Source organism: Eulemur rufifrons, chromosome 15 (genome assembly GCF_041146395.1).
Source record: "Eulemur rufifrons isolate Redbay chromosome 15, OSU_ERuf_1, whole genome shotgun sequence".
Classification (NCBI taxonomy): Eukaryota; Metazoa; Chordata; class Mammalia; order Primates; family Lemuridae; genus Eulemur; species Eulemur rufifrons.
Genome location: NC_090997.1, coordinates 34,827,580 through 34,844,400, shown reverse-complemented (window position 1 = coordinate 34,844,400; position 16,821 = coordinate 34,827,580). Strand labels below are relative to the sequence as shown.

The following is a 16,821-nucleotide window of genomic DNA, read 5'->3' as shown; positions in this document are numbered from 1 at the left end:
AAAAAGGAAAATAACACTACCCTGACTGGTCGTCACAGAGGTGTGTATCAGGGCCCACGGAAGAATGGAGAATGAAGTGCTGAGCTCTGCCAGCGGATGCTCGAAGTCAACATTTTAAAACCAACTCCTCCCTCCCTCTCTCACTGCATGTGGAAGTAAGAACTTGAGGTCCTTCTCAAAAAAGAAAAGCATTCTTATAAGGAGAAGCTAGCAAAAGTATTTTGGAAGCCACAGCCACATTCCAGAGAGGATGCCACTGTCTTCTGACCTGTCAAAGTCTGCTCCATGCTTTCTGTTAAGCTGTCATCACAAGCCAGGGGAGCTACCAGATGCTACTTGTAGAGTGCTTCAGGGACAAGAACTGTCCAAACAAAAAGATGTGCTCTTCTGCAAAGGGAAAACAGCTCCAGAGAATCCTACCAGCAGAAGCAAGCTGACCCAGGCAACAGCTGGACGGCCAGTCCAGAAAAGATAAGGAGTATTCCGAAAGGCTATAAAAAATAGGGAGGTGTTGGCAAGCCCCACCTAACCTTTCCATAACAACTAAGGAGAAAGTAGATGTAACTGTTATAAGCAAAGGAATAATTCAACACAGATTGCTTCTGAATGACATAATAATTCGATACCCACAGTTCATTACAAAGGGCTCCAAAAGAGTGATTTTGAGCCTTAAGTCTGTTGAGTTTTCTGCATTCTATTTCTTGCCCCTCAACATTGGCTTAGGATTGAGACAAAGGCTGAGAAATTGCAGTCAGTGACAGCTAGAAGACACTATAATATTATTGCGTTCCATGGTTCCCAAGCTGGCTGTGCATCTAAAGCATCAGAGAAGCTGTTGCAAAAATACAGATTATACTAAAAATTCTGCGTTGGCAAGTTTAAGGTGCTAGGAAGCTCTACTGAGCTAGCTAGTCACTAGAGCGGTAAACAGCTGAGAGCAGCACTAACCCTGTCCCTAGTTCCATACCGGGTCCACTACCCAACACTGCCTCCCAGTGGGCTAGATAGATACTAACGATGCCCTGCCGTGAATATTTATCAGCGCCTCTCTAAATGTGGTCCAAAAAATATGTAGAATTTTCTAGAGTGCTTATTTAAAATCCAAATTCAAATTCCCATGCTAGAATGAGTAAATTGCTATCTGACAGTGAGACCTGGACTATGTGTCTTTAACAACTCCCCGGTCCGCTGATTCTGCGGCACACTGATGTTCGGAACCACTGGCAAGTTCTAGCTGGCTGGAGCCTCAGGTGGCCCTTGGGCTAAACCCAGCTGCCCGTGCTGCTCTGGAAGGGAGAACAGACTTCCAGTTGACACGCTGACACGGAGGAAAGAGGGCACAGAGCTACCGTCATGAGATGAACAGGAATGTCTCAGTGACTGGGATTCTCCCTTTGGGCTCTCAGAGGAACATGAGCACCCATGCCTGGGTCACCCAGAGACCTGGAGCTCTGGCCACGGGCTGTCCACGGCAAAACATGCAGGGAGAGGGCTGCTGTAGCCAGATTCCTCCTGGTTCCCAGGAGCCTGGTTCTCAGACACCAGCGTTAGCCTTTAAAGAACCTCTAAACTTACATTCTAGTGACCTGGAATATAATTTTCAAATCACAGATGCAAAAACATTTGCAACTAACTAAATGTGGTATATTCATACAATGGAATATTTTTCAGCCTTAGAAAGGAAATTCTCACCTATGCTACAGTATAGATGAAGCTTGAAGACAAGCCAGTCACAAAAAGAGATCTTATATGAGTCCACTGACATGAGGTGCTTAGAGTAATCGAAATCACAGAGACAAAAAGGAGAATGGTGGTTGCTAGGGGATGGGGGGGTGGGGGGAGAGAATGAAGAGTTATTGTATATCAGTATAGATTTTCAATTTTGTAAGATGAAAAGAGTTCTGGAGATGGTTGGCGGTGATAGTTCCACAACACTATGCATGTACTTAACAACACTGAACTGTACACTTAAAAATGGTTAAGATGGTACATTTTATGTTATATGCATTTTATCACAATAAAAAAAAATTGGAAAAGGGCTGGGCAAAGAGTGGCAGAGGTAGAGGAGATGGTGACTGTTCTCAAGAGAAGTGCAATCCCCAAAGCAGCAAAAAACTGTTCTCATTAGATGCAGGTACGTCAAGTGAGCATACGCATAGGTACACAAAGGGTCAGTCTTCTTACTAAATTTTACCAATTTTAAGAGGTCTTAGGGCTGGGCGCCGTGGCTCACGCCTGTAATCCTAGCACTCTGGAAGGCTGAGGCAGGAGGATCGCTCAAGGTCAGGAGTTCGAGACCAGCCTGAGCAAGAGCGAGACCCCGTCTCTGCTAAAAATAGAAAGAAATTATCTGGACAACTAAAAATATATATAGAAAAAATTAGCCGGGCATGGTGGCACATGCCTGTAGTCCCAGCTACTTGAGAGGCTGAGGCAGAAGGATTGCTTGAGCCCAGGAGTTTGAGGTTGCTGTGAGCTAGGCTGATGCCACGGCACTCTAGCTCGGGCAACAGAGCGAGACTATGTCTCAAAATAAAAAAAAAAAAAAAAAGAGGTCTTAGGAATTATAATCATCAAGAGTTTCTTTGCAATTTAATTAAACCAGCATTGTATAAAAAAACATGTCTATGACTTTATACAGAATTTGCTATGTCCCACCATCATATACTGCACAATGGAGATAAAAAACACAAATAAAAACCTAAAAATTTTACTAGATAAAAATTCTGAAGGTGAAAAGCAATATTTACAGGTCAAATGCAATTTAAGTTAATCCAGAAAGTTTAAAAGTATAATAAATGACTTATTCATTTTTATTCTACAAACATGTTACAATTGGGAAAATGCCGAGGAGCCCATTGAGTGTATTTTACTTAAAGGATCCTCTTCCTGACCTAAGGGAAAAAGTGACTAAAGAATGTCACTTTCTAACAACAAAAGAAAAAAAAAAAAAAAAAGAAAGAAAAAGGAAAAAAAAAAAAGAATGTCAACTCTCTAATTATCTGCACAGTCCCTACAAATCAAAGCTGTGATAAGTCCTGTATTTTTTTAATGCTATTGTTCTTCAGTGGCAATACTGATATATCATTCCATGTTTTGTCTACAAATGGGCCTTCAAAACATTCTCCTGAAAGTAAATATTTTTCCCATCCCTGAGTTTTATACTGGGAATAGTCACTCCCTCAGAAAAACAAACATGCAGTCTATGACGGTAGACTACTTACAGGCCCAGCACACTTCTGCTGTGCAACTCTGCTACCTAATGGTAGACTATTTAAATAATAAATATATTTCCTCCATAGTTATCCTTCACTGCTAAAAGAGAAGGTGTTTAATAATAAGCAATATACAGTCATTTAATGCCAGAGTCAAGGAAAGACAAAAACCAGAGACCAAGGCCGCAGCTAAGGGCATGTCTCATAACATTGCCTTGATTATACTGACCCCTGGTGGCCCTTCAAGGCACTTTTTTAATAAAGTGGGTAGTTTTTTTCTTAGTTGTGTGCCTTGAATTATTAATATTATAACATATCACCAATAATAAGTGCCTGATTAGTATGCTTGTCTTCAAAAAGATAAAGATGCTTTGTAGAATGTGGAAAATGGGAAATTATATTTAGTTCAAGGCAAGTGATTATAATATAGCTTTCATACATTCATTTAATATTAATATCACAGATACTGACTTCTACCTATGTGGAACGAACTGCGCTAGGTCGCAGGAAGAGAAGGGTTGACAAGACCAAAAAGTCTCTACCTTTATAAAGGCCACCAATTCAAAGTGACATGAATGAACCTAGGGAAGCACACAGTGCTATGGGAATGTCTGGAGGGGCCAGGTCATTTTAGAGAATGGCTGCAGATTGAAAGCAAGTAGCTAGAACACCGAAGGGAAAAACAGCATTCCAGGCAGCGGGAACAGCATGTGAAAGGCTCTGGGATGAGACAGACTGGTGAGTTTAAGAAACTTAAAGAGCAGCTATGTCTAAAGCATAGGGTTCAAGGACAAGGGTGGCATTTAACAAGGCTAAAGAGGTGGGCAAGAGCCAGATCTTGTGAATGTTTTTAATTTTTTAAGCACCTAAACTTCCTTATGAGCATTATCTTTTTTTTTATCAAAGCAATATGACAGGCCAAGTCCACAAACCACTACATAAGAAATTCTATAAATCTTTCAAAGTACAATCTCGCGGCTGGGCGCGGTGGCTCACGCCTGTAATCCTACCACCCGAAGCGGGTGGATCGTTTGAGCTCAGGAGTTCGAGACCAGCCTGAGCAAGAGCAAGACCCCATTTCTACTAAAAATAGAAAGAAACTATTTGGACAACTAAAAATATATACAGAAAAAATCAGCCGGGCACAGTGGCGTGTCTGTAGTCCCAGCTACTCGGGAGGCTGAGGCAGGAGGATCACTTGAGTCCAGCAGTTTGAGGTTGCTGTGAGCTAGGCTGATGCCACGGCACTCTAGCCCGGGCAACAGAGTGAGACTCTGTCTCTAAAACACACACACAAAAAAAAAAAGACAAAGTACAATCTCACATATCCCACAAATCTCTACTTTTCTATCCCCCTTCCTCCTCTGGCACTTCTTCTGTTCACTATTCATTGAACAAATTAATCTCTTGGCACCTGTCACCCAGCTAAACCTGCCCTTGTCCAGCAGTGACTTCTGACTGGACCAACAATGTCTACGCAGGCCCAAGGGGAGCCCATCTGTAGGCTACCAGCCACCTGTGAGAAGGCTCGCTTGTAGTAAGTGTGATGGCCAGTTAGTAAAGCCCATTCAGATTTCGACTGGAGAACTCCACGAAGGTTGGCAGAAGAGTGAGAAGAGAATGGAGCAGACCACGAAAGACAGAGGGAACAGCTGGCCCCAAAAGCGTGGGTGCTCATCCTTACGATAAACCAAGGTGGCCTGAGCACCTTACAATTCCTCTGCTGTTGCATTGACTGCTGCTTTTCTGTCACCCTCCTGTCATTTAACTTTTATCATATTATTCCTGTCACCACAAGGATCTTTGAAAGCAGAGGTCACATGTTGAGCTTCCTTCTATTCATCACAGCACTCACTATAAGTCCTCAACACATATTGGATGGATGGATGGATGGATGGACAAAAAACTGATTCCTGGAGAATGTAAGTGGGAAATGAAAATAATATCTTATCTGCTTAGAACTCACAATATGCTTCCTAATCTCCAATCCCATCATTGTCCACATGCTCCAGTAACACCAAGTTTCTCCCAAATCCTCAGAAACACGAGGTTCTCTTCCACGTTCTCTGGCTCTACACAAACCCTTCTCTCTCTTCTAAGTTTCACAGATGTCTACTCTTCCCACCTTCTCTACAAGCTCAAATGTCCTCTTCCCCCAGGATTCATCACACCCTGCTCTAGGCTTCCATATGCCTTTACGAGTCTACGCTTCACTCATCTCACCTCTCTCTCCCTCTACACCACAACCTCTCCACGAGCCCCGCGGGCTCTTCATCTTCACAAAGATGCTCAAAAAACATGTGCTGACGAAGAGGGACTAGGGCCGGGCGCGGTGGCTCACGCCTGTAATCCTAGCACTCTGGGAGGCCGAGGTGGGCGGATCGTTTGAGCTCAGGAGTTCGAGACCAGCCTGAGCAAGAGCGAGACCCCACCTCTACTAAAAATAGAAAGAAATTATATGGACAGCTAAAAATATATATAGAAAAAATTAGCCGGGCATGGTGGCGCATGCCTGTAGTCCCAGCTACTCGGGAGGCTGAGGCAGGAAGATCGCTTGAGCTCAGGAGTTTGAGGTTGCTGTGAGCTAGGCTGACGCCACGGCACTCACTCTAGCCTGGGCAACAGAGTGAGACTCTGTCTCAAAAAAAAAAAAAAAAAAAAAAAAACACGAAGGGGAACTAGTTCTGCTTTTAGGATTTGGTCCCAAAAAATGTTAACTAAAAAAAAGAAAAGCCAAAGAATTTTTAATCCCTCAGTTTACAGAAAAAGCTGGGTTCATAGAGCATGCTCATTATATATTTGTAGATTTATTAATATTACTAAGTTTATTGCTCTAATCCAGATAATTTTAGAATCTTAAAGCAACAGAGTGAGTAGAAAGCTGCCATTTGATTTAAACTAAAGACACAATGGGAGGGCAAACTCCTGCCTACCAGCTGAAAGTTGGTTCCTCAATGCTACCAGGCTCCGGCTTCTCCTCATAAAATGGGCATGGTCATGCCCACCTCACAGAATTACACAGTATGCGGAATAAATATGAGAACATATACAAAATACCTCATACTGTGCCTGGCCAGTAGCAGATGTCCAACCTTCCTAAAATGCATTATAACTACATGACACTACAGAGAATGGCTGGTAAAACCAAACAGTGTGATGGCCCATTGTTTACATCGTGAGAGGCCCTTGAAGACTAGTGCCTCCCCCACTATGAAACGTTGCCCCCATGTCTTTTCTAAACTTGTACTTTTCTAACATTTAGACTCTTACAGATATTATTGCACTGCGTTATAAGTAAGAAAAGTAAGCAAAAACCTGAGCTGAAAATCCTACAACATGATTTTAATGTTTATGCATTACACTTTTCTCTAAATATATGAACCTCTTTTACAATATTGCCTCCAATATGCTCTAAAACCATGTCACGGCTGGGTGCAATGGCTCACGCCTATAATCCCAACACTGGGAGGCCGAGCCAGGAGTGCAGTGGTCGGATCATAGCTTACTGGAACCTCGAATCCCTGGTCTCAAGTGATCCTCCTGCCTCAGCCTCCCTAGGACTACTGAGGCATGCCACTATGCCCAGCTAATTTTCCTTTATTTTTTGTAGAGATAGGGGTCTCACTGTGTCGCCAAGATTGGTCTCAAACTCCTGGCTTCAAACGATTCTCCCACCTCTGCCTCCAAAGTGCTGGGATTACAGGCATGAGCCAGCATGCCTGGCAGGAATCACAATTCTCAGATGTGAAATATTCATATATTTCCATTTGTCTGCTGAGGCATCTCTTATCAATAGCACATGTTTGTCTGAAGGAAGGTTATCTCTAGGTTGAACCACATAAAACTGCTCATATTTGGCACTTTGACCTACAAAAATGGCAATTTCATGTCTAACCTAATAATTTATCATTTTTTGTTTAAACTAATCTCAAAGCTGCTGCTTTGAAACTGAATAAGGGTTCGCTATGTCTTACATCTTCTAACCAGGCCCCAGACTCAGGTATTTCTACCAGGATGGTGGGGGTCATGGGGTCCTGGGGTCAGGTGGGAAGCCTGGACTTTGCCATCAGAGACCTGAGTTCAAATCTTGCTTCTTTTGTTTTCCAGCTCTACACCCCTTGGCAGGTGCTAAACTTCTCCAGGCTTCAGCTTCCTCACCTAGAAATTGAGTTTAATAAAACCTGTTTTTCAGGACTGTTGTGGCAATGCAAGTAAAAAGCAATGCACACATTAAGTACTGGGTACTTTTACCTCACCTCAGGTCTCATGCTAATGCATGTTATTCCTTCTAATACAGTGGCTCTCCACAGAGCAGGGGGAGGGTATTTCCCCCCAGAGGATGTTCAGCAATGTTTGAAGACCCTTTTGATTGTCACAACTTGGGGGGAGGGGAGAACTGCTACTTACATCTAGTGAGCAGAGGCCAGAGATGCTGCTAAATGTCCTACAATGCACAGGGCAGAGCCCACAAAAGAGAATTTTTGTCCAAAATGTCAATAATAAAAAGCTCTGTTCTAAGGCCGGGCACAGTGGCTCACGCCTGTAATCCTAGCACTCTGGGAGGCCGAGGTGGGAGGATCGTTTGAGCTTAGGAGTTCGAAACCAGCCTGAGCAAGAGCGAGACCCCCGTCTCTACCAAAAATAGAAAGAAGTTAGCTGGACAACTAAAAATATATAGAAAAAATTAGCTGAGCATGGTGGTGCATGCCTGTAATCCCAGCTACTCAGGAGGCTGAGGATCACTTGAGCCCAGGAGTTTGAGGTTGCTGTGAGCGAGGCTGACGCCACGGCACTCAAGCCCAGGCAACAGAGTGAGACTCTGTCTCAAAAAAAAAAAATCTCTCTTCTAATATGACATTTTTAAAGCTTTTATTCATTAATTTATATATATTTTTAATTCCAAAGGAAAACAGGAAAATATTCAATAAATTTTCAAGGATCACACAATGGTGCACAAGAGAAAATCTGAGGCACAGACAGATGGGATGCATTTTAATGCCCCTGCCCCGTTAGGTCTCAGAGCTGTACAAGTTGGCAGCAAATATAGGAAGAGGTGGAGGAGCTGGGGAGATTGAGGAACAAGAGGCAATGTGGCCATTTCTTAAACAAAGATTCAAAGTAGGTTAGTACAATCGCTCATCAGGATTCATTTACAAAGTATTTGCCAAATTTACCAAATAACAGCTTATTTTTCAAATGTTCATTACTTAGTTTTAAAATGCTCAATACATGCAATAAATAAACATTTATTTAATCAGTTATATGCCAAAATGTTTTAATCTCCACACAAATCACAGAAAAAGACAACGATTAAACTCTATTATAATGAGGGCTAACCCATTGATAAACATAATAAATTAAAAATAAACCACTTAAATTGTCTAGATGCTCATATTATTATTTTCTTTCTATTCATTGAATAAATGACTTTGGAGATATTTCCCCAACTGACCTATTAAAATCATTTTAACATTTCCCCCCAAAATATATTTATACTCACATTCACTTGAACTTGAATGGACCAGTCACCAAGTATCGGATGGGAAGATAATTGAAAAGTTTTGGAAACGACTCCAAGATCACTCTGTTGTGACAACCACTGCTGGATCAAATTTGACTTGGGGTCCTAAAATGAAAACCATACATGTAAAGGCTGCCCACATACATGTGTATCCTATCTGGTTAGCAATGATATTAATACCTCGCAGCACTCCCAGACACATCCAGAACTTTCCCCAAAATATGGCACAAAGATAGTTTTTGGAAAATGTTAGCTCTGTATTACTAAAGAAGACAAATCAAAATTTCTGCTTTCCTCGTATTTCTACCGAGATCAGAGTCCTTCTGCTCCCCCTTTTAAATCCAGGCACCATATTTCCTTCTACAGGAAACACTACAACATGTACGTCACCAAACCTGTGGTGGCGGCAGCGGTGTCGGTGCTCAAAGAAATTCCACTGTGGCGAATATGGGCCCCATTTATTAAAGGCTCACTCTGTGCCAGGTACTCTGCCCTGTCTCTAATCACACTGCTCCCTCAGAGCAGGGTCACCCTCACTTCATGGTGGAGAAAACTAATGCCTGACGAGGGATGTAAACGTTCAACTGTAAGTGACCGGCACGGCCCAATATTCCAGCACCAAGATGTGATGGGATCAGGATTCAAACCCATGTCTGTCTTTTAGCTCTACAAAGGTGTATCAGAGAGATGTTTACCCAGGGGAATACATGAAAAACACTCAGTCTTCCTATAATCTCCCAAACGACGATCCTGTCATGCAACATTCATCCAAGCCATGCCAGCAGCCACCCCAGATTCCCCTCTCACGTCCCCAGCCCTGCCGACTCTGACTCATTAATATCGCTCTAATTTGTCTCCTTTTTCCCATCCTCACATCCAACCACCATGTCCTATTTTCTAACTAATGCAACTAATCTCTCCTCTCCAGTCTTGCCCCCTCCCATACAACTTCCCCACTGTCAGCAGTGTCACACATCTGAAACACAAATCTGAGAATGAGTCACAGTGGCTGAAATGCTTGGCACAGTTCCTGACATATAACAAGCAATGAATAAATAGTGCCTATGAACCTCACCACTAGGTAATGATGGCTTTTATTTGCTTATAGAAAGTCTACACTCCTTTGCATAGTTTACAAGGCCCTTAATAATCTGACCCGATCTACATTTCTAGGCTCATTTTCCTTCAAATATACAGATTTATTTTCAGTTCACCCCCCGTCCATGCATCTAGGCCTCTGTAATATTAATAGCTGCATGGAATTCCCCCCCTTTCCTGTCCAGCTTCCTGCCTTCTATACATACCCCCAACAGGCAGAGGTGACCACTTCCTGGAGAGCCCCTGGTACACATGGTGTTTACCCCTCTTGAGCATATAATACTGTTAAAAGGAGTAAAATATGTTTATTTTACATGTTTTATTTTGCAAAAAAATATATTTCTTATTGCCAACTAGACCGAACTGAGAGCAGGATGGAATATTTTCCCTTGTTCTTATTCTCTAAACTTTGACTAGAGGTAGTGAATTGGCCCAGCATTAGTTGCCCAGCAGAAACCTCTCTCCCAAGGGAGGGATATGAAAGTTGGGGGTAAGCAGAGTGCTGAGAATTGAATAGGAAGCAGTCTAATAAATCAGAAACTAATTGTTAAAACCAGAGACCAAAAGCAAGTCGAGAACAAGCAGGTCACTCTACCCTTGGCAGACGCGTGAGGCAGGCACTGTGATCAGCGGCTGGTTCTGCTGCACCTGCCGAAACTGGATGCATGGGAGGGAGATGGAGTTTAAAGGCTCAGGAACAAAGGAAGAAATACAAATGGCTGATAAATATATGCTGTGCAGTAATTAAGGAAATACAAATGAAAACAATGTAATACCATTTTTCTTCTGTCAGACTGACAAAGATTTTTAAAATAATGATAATTCTTGATGTTATCTAAAGTGTAGGAAAAGGGAATGTCCATATCCTACTGATGTATTATTGTGGTGAGGGCGTACATTTCTCCCACGCATGTCATGGCCCTTCGAACACAGGAAGTCCGAACTGACCTCATTGATGACTTTGCACCTGGGGGGCCTGGAGGGTGGGGAGTAGATGAGATAATCCCTCTGGTTTCCCAGGCCCATCTTGGGCCTGGGTCTAACTGTCACCAACAAGGAGGACATAGAGAATGCAGAAACACTGCAAGTCTACAGAGCACGTCAAGATTTGAACAGGCCATGCATGGTGACATCACAGGCAAGCCCAGCATTTGCACACAGTCACATCCTGTTGGGACGTTCCCATGTACAGTGTGAGCAGTGCCCCGTCACAGCCAGAAATGCTGGGTACCAGAGAAGCTGGAATAGTAGCTCTTTGAGTGACCTCCCAGTGGCTCTAGAGCTCTGTCAGATACCTCCGCACAGCACAGTGCCTGCAACTATGCCAGACTGTCTCAAGCAGTAAATTCCCTGGCTGGAGAATGTGCCTGCAATGACTACTTCTGGAGTCCTGGATTATGCGAGAGGGACATGTCTGTCCAGCATGTAGAATTAGAGAAGCCAAATCACTCAAATGTAGCCCCCTCACCTGGCCAGGGTTGAGGTTTAGTTCGCCACCACTGCTCCAGGCCAGAGTGTCAGGGCACAGTTGCAGGATGTACTCCCAAGCCGGTAACACTTGTTTCCATACAAGGCCATTCACTTGTACCAGGAGCAACAACTTCTTAAAGGAGAGGTCAGGGTAGAAGCCAGCTATGCCAGCTGCCATCACAGTCTCAGAGGTATTATTTCCATAATGCTAGACCAAACTGGCTGGAGGAGGCCAGAATTAGGGTGGAGGTAGCACATGTTCTTTCCACTGCTTAAAGACCTCTGAAGCCCCTTTCCTTCCTGAGGTCAGTTATTGGGACAGGCAGAATGAATAATACCCCCAAAAAACTGAACATCCCTGAATATGCTGTGACAGTCAATACCTTAGTTACATCCTACAACCATTCTTGGCTGGGCAAGACGGGCCCCCAAAATTTAGCTCTCAGGTGCACTTCTCCACATCGGCCTGCAGGTGGTGCTGTGCCAGCGAGTACAACTTTGTCCCAATCAGGGGCTCCAGTTTCACCAAGTCCCACTTCTTTCTAGGAAGTTTTACCAAGAAACCAATTATTCCACACTGAAAGATGCAGAAAACATCACAGTCTAGTGAACGCTGGCCCAAATGACTGTTTTCAGCCGGAGGAGTACAACGGTGTGGACATTCACATCAGTGCTCCGATCTGGCCTCCGTGACTTACAAGGAGGAAGGAAGCCAGGCCTGAGTGCACACGCGAGTATCATCTCCCAGACACAGACTGGGTAGATGACTGACCCTCACTCACTGCGCCCCAGCACTTTGGATTCCAGGCGGAATTTTAGTCTACACTCCCTTGCCCTGGCCAAGAGTCCCTCAGTACCAAAGCTAACAAGAGTAAGGCCGCTCTAAGCCCTTCCAGGAAAGCCAAATGTCACACGCTCAGTCCAAAACGGGACAGAAGAGACCAGAGAATCTACAAAATCAAACGTTTCAAAGGCAGATACTAGATCAGACTAGAGAAGCAGAACAATAAAAATGCACAGACTAGTTGTCTGGAATCAACAGGGTTAGTTCTGGGTTGATGCCTGGAACAGGCAGTTTATCCAGTGCTAACTTTTATTTGTTTGAGGTAGAGGGAAGGATTGAATGTAAACAGAGGTAGGCAGACATTTATTTCTAAATCATCTATTTTACACATAGTTTCTGGCATATAGTAAGTTTTCCGTATATGTGGATAAATGATGAAGGATGGTATAAATGGAGTCAGTTCAACCCCGCTCAGAGAGTCACATGAATTTAGAAATGCCATTCCCTGTGTCAGTCTGCTTTATAGACATTCCAGTGCACAGCAAAAGCAGAAATTCACAGAGCTGCACACTCTGAAATAGTACTAGTTCAAGAAATATGCATTGAGCACCATGCCAAGCAATGTGATATTTGCTACAAATATATCCTGGCTTGAAATTGTATGTATGCGTGTTTAACAAGGAAACTAAGAAGAATAGGAAGGCACTGAACTAAAAGGCCTGAATTTACCTTCCACACTATTTTATTCATTAGAATATTTGGGGTGACCACTGTCCTGGGACTGAGGGGGTTCCCAGGACCAGGGACTCTCAGTTTTAAAATCAAGATCATCCAAGGCAAACTGGGATAAGTTGGTCACCGTATTCCCACGTAATGATCAAAAGTCTACTATTCTTCTCATCCTAAATATAGAAAACTAGGCCCAGCTGGATCTCAACCGTCTTCCCCTTGATTCTCACAGCAAAGTACTGAGTCTGCTAACTATGCTGCCTCCAGATCACTCAGTGTTCAAGCAGCAGCGGCCAAACAACTACCTGTCAAAAGAGGTTCCTTTAATAATAATAATAATAATAATAGCTAATGTTTAGTGAGACTGTACAATGTGCCACACACAGTTCTAAATGGTTTACTTGAATCATCTCACTTAATCCTCACAAAACTTTGTGAGGTATTATTATTATTACATATTTTATACATAAGAAAACTGAGACTCAGGGAGGTTAATTAATTTCCCCAAGATCACACAGCAAGCATCTATTCTTCTTAGAGCTGATAGTGTTCCTTTTAAGATATTAAGTCAGACCACATCATGCCTCTTCTCAGAATTCTCCACTGAATTCTCATTTCACTCACTGTAAAATCCAAAGTCCATATCATGGCCAAGAAGACCCTGTATAAGCCCGACCCGAACCCACCTGCTTGTATCGGATCTCAGCTCCTAATACTTGTCCCCTCACTCCCTCGGCTCCAGCATGCCACCAACTTGCTGTTCCTCCAACGCACCAAACAAGCTCCCACCTCAGGGCCTTTCCACGTGCTCCTCCCTGTTTGGGCTCATTTCCTTTAGGTCTCTGCACACGTATGTCTCCCCTGAAAACCCTACATAGCAAGTAGCAAATACAAACTCTCTCCCACACACAAATACATACATACCTGTCCCTTTACATGTGTGTGTGTGTGTGTGTTTATTGTCTGTCTCTTCACTATCTGCTGAAAAATAAATTCAGTGTGAGCAGGGACTTAATCTGTTCTGTTCACCGCCCTATGTCAGTGCCTGGAACACAGAAGTTCAATAAACGTTTGACAAATGGATAAATCAATAAAGAAGCCAGGACTGCAATTCAAGCAGGCCGACTTTGGAGCCTGAGCTCTTAACTCAGTGCTATTACACTGCCTTTCCTAAACAGAGGAGTCCCATACCGAGAGGGAAGCTTTTCTTAGGCGAATTGTAAGATATTCCAGTGCCAGTAACATGAGCAGAACTTCCCAGAGAGCTTTAGGAAGACGGCTTGAACTCCTTGCTTCTTTTCTGTCCGGCACTTACCTTAATGAGAATGTTTAAAGAGGCTTTGTAAGGCTTGAAATCGGAGAAGAGTGTAACAATGCGAAATTTCACTTCCTGCTTTGGCTTGTACAGGGCCTTGTCTGTTTGAATGAAGACAGACATTCTCTTGGTCTCAAATGATAAGCGCGTACTATTAGAGAATAAAATCTTATCCTGGGCACGTCCAGTTACGTGTAGCTCATAAATCCCATCTGCACTGTTCAGAGGTAGCTGAGGGGGGAAAAAAATCACACATCAAGGTTTCATTATTTTACCTCAAAAATGTTTTAATTACAAGTTAGAATGAAAATTTAAATACATAGTATTATCAAAAGTAATCGCAGTGTTGAAAAATTTGCCCCTCCTGGGCACCAGAATTTGTTTTTACTCTTATTAACATCCTGGAGCTTGCTCTCCAGTTACAGCGCAGGGCTCCTGGGTGGGGGATGCTCACCTCACAGCTGTCTCGCAAAAGCAGTCACCTTGTCATTTCCTATTCCACGTGCAAATTCGTCCTCACTGACAGTTATTGTGGGTCAGAATATCTAACATACCTCAGCGCTCTTTGCTATGCTCACCCTATTCGAGGCAGTCAACTGGTGAAAGACCCATTTGCACAGATTTGTTTTCTTGCTATATTCACTCAAGCTCTTTCCTGAGATGCCTTCTCTTCCTGCCTCTCGCTCATCGTGTATCATAGTCTTGGTAAGAATGGTGGTGCTGCTACTTTTACTACTACTATTGGTAACAGAAATGCTACCTTCCAGCATTAGCAGACCTTATGAGACATTATGAGATTATAGATAGATAGATAGATAGCTTTCATCCAAGGTTCCTGAGTCGTAACTCCTATAGCCCTTGTTACAGTCTTTTGTTATAATGTCAGGATGCTGCAGGCCTCAGAAGCAGGCCTCAGGAAATAGAATCTCTCTCTCTCTCTGACCTTCTCCTGACCTCCTTTCACCTGCCCAAAGCAGGCTCTAATCTGATTGTGGATCATAAGACCCTCTTCCAGATAGGGTCCTGCCTCATACCCTGGAGGAAGGAATACTGCACACCAGAGGCCAAGCAGATTCTGCATAGACAGGCCTTGACGTTAGATCATACCTTTTTTGTCCAATCACATTTTGACACAGTCATCCATGCCTTAAACAGGGACAACCAATGAAGTCTCCATAAAAGGCATAAAATACAGGGTTCAGGGAGCTTCCAGATAACTGACCACCTGGAGGTTCCCAGAGGGTGGCACACCTGGGGAGGTGTGGAAGCTCCATGCCCCTTCCTCCACACCCTGCCCTATGCATCTCTTCATCTGTATCCTTTGTCATATCCTTTATAATAAATAAATAAATGTGTTTCCCTGAGTTCTGTGAGCCACTCTAGCAAATTATCAAACCCAAAGAAGAGATTGCAAGAAGCTCAACTTGAAGCTGGTCAGCCAGAAGTTCCAGGGGCCCAGACTTGCAACAGGTGGGAAGAGCGGGGGCAGTATTGGGGATTGAGCTGTCAGCCTGTGGGATCTGATGCTATCTCCAGATAGATAGTGTCAGAATTGAACTGGAGGACACCCAGCTGGTATCAACCGTAGAACTGACTGCTGTTTGCTGGTGGGGAAAACCCCCCATACATTTGGTAACAGAAGTCTTCTGTGTTGACTGTTGTGATGAGTAAGAGAACAGGAAAGAGCACTTTCAGTCTGTGCTTGTTTGCCACTCACACCATACCAAGCGGTTTACATGCACTATAGCATTTGACCTCAACAAGCCTTCAGGTGGATGCTCTCACTAAAACCACTTCACCAACAAGGAAACTGGGGCTTAGAGGAGTTAAGGAAGTTACTCCTAGACACTAGATGAGATTCAAACCCAACATGGGCTACACTACTCTAATAAGAACCTTGATGTGGTGATTTTAAAATGTGTGGAAAAACTCTCTGACCTTCCCCTCTTCAGAAGGTGGAGCCTAATTGCCCATATTTAGTGACTTACTTCTAAAGCCTACAAATGAGACCATACATAAGAAGAATAGCTTCTGCCTGGTTCTCTCTTTCTCTCTGGGATTACTCACTCTGGGGTGAGCCAGCCGTGGTGTGGTGAGGACACTAGAGAAGGCTGTGGAGAGGCCCGCGTGGGGAGGATCTGAGGCCTCCCACCAGCCACCACAACCAACTTGCCAGCCAAATGGGTGCCCCAGCCCTGGGGAAGCCTTCAGATGTCTGCAGCCCTAGATAACATCTGGATTGCAACCTCTCGAGACCCCAAACCAGAAATGCCCAACTACGTTGTTCCCAAATTCTTCACCCACAAAAATTATGAGTAAAGTTTAATAAAATTTTTTAAATTTTCAATAAAAATTATTTTTTAAATTAAAAATAATTTAAAATTTTAAAATAATTTAGTTAAATTTTTTTTTTTTTTTTTTTTTTTAGTAGAGACAGGGTCTCTCTCTTGCTCAGGCTGGTCTTGAACTCCTGACCTTGAGCGATCCTCCCGCCTCGGCCTCCCAGAGTGCTAGGATTACAGACGTGAGCCACCACGCCTGGCCAAAAAATATTTTTTAATAAAAATAAAAGTTGTTGTTTTAAGCCAAAGCTTGATGGTCACTCAGCAATAGATAACCAGTACGCCTGACTTTTAGTTGGTTTCCATATTAAAACTGAGGTCCTGAAACTACATTCTAACTCATTTTT

The 16,821-nt window shown here is 43.3% G+C and overlaps 1 protein-coding gene across 1 annotated transcript in view; it reads right to left on the bottom strand.

The window, feature by feature from the left end:
• The window catches only part of CD109 (CD109 molecule), a 121,396-nt gene that overhangs the window by 80,127 nt on the left and 24,448 nt on the right, over window positions 1-16,821 (bottom strand). The window contains exons 4-5 of the mRNA XM_069489068.1: window positions 14,133-14,363; window positions 8,716-8,841 (exon numbers count right to left, since the gene is read on the bottom strand). Of these exons, the coding sequence (XP_069345169.1) occupies window positions 8,716-8,841; window positions 14,133-14,363 (357 nt within the window). The remainder of the gene's footprint in view (window positions 1-8,715; window positions 8,842-14,132; window positions 14,364-16,821) is intronic.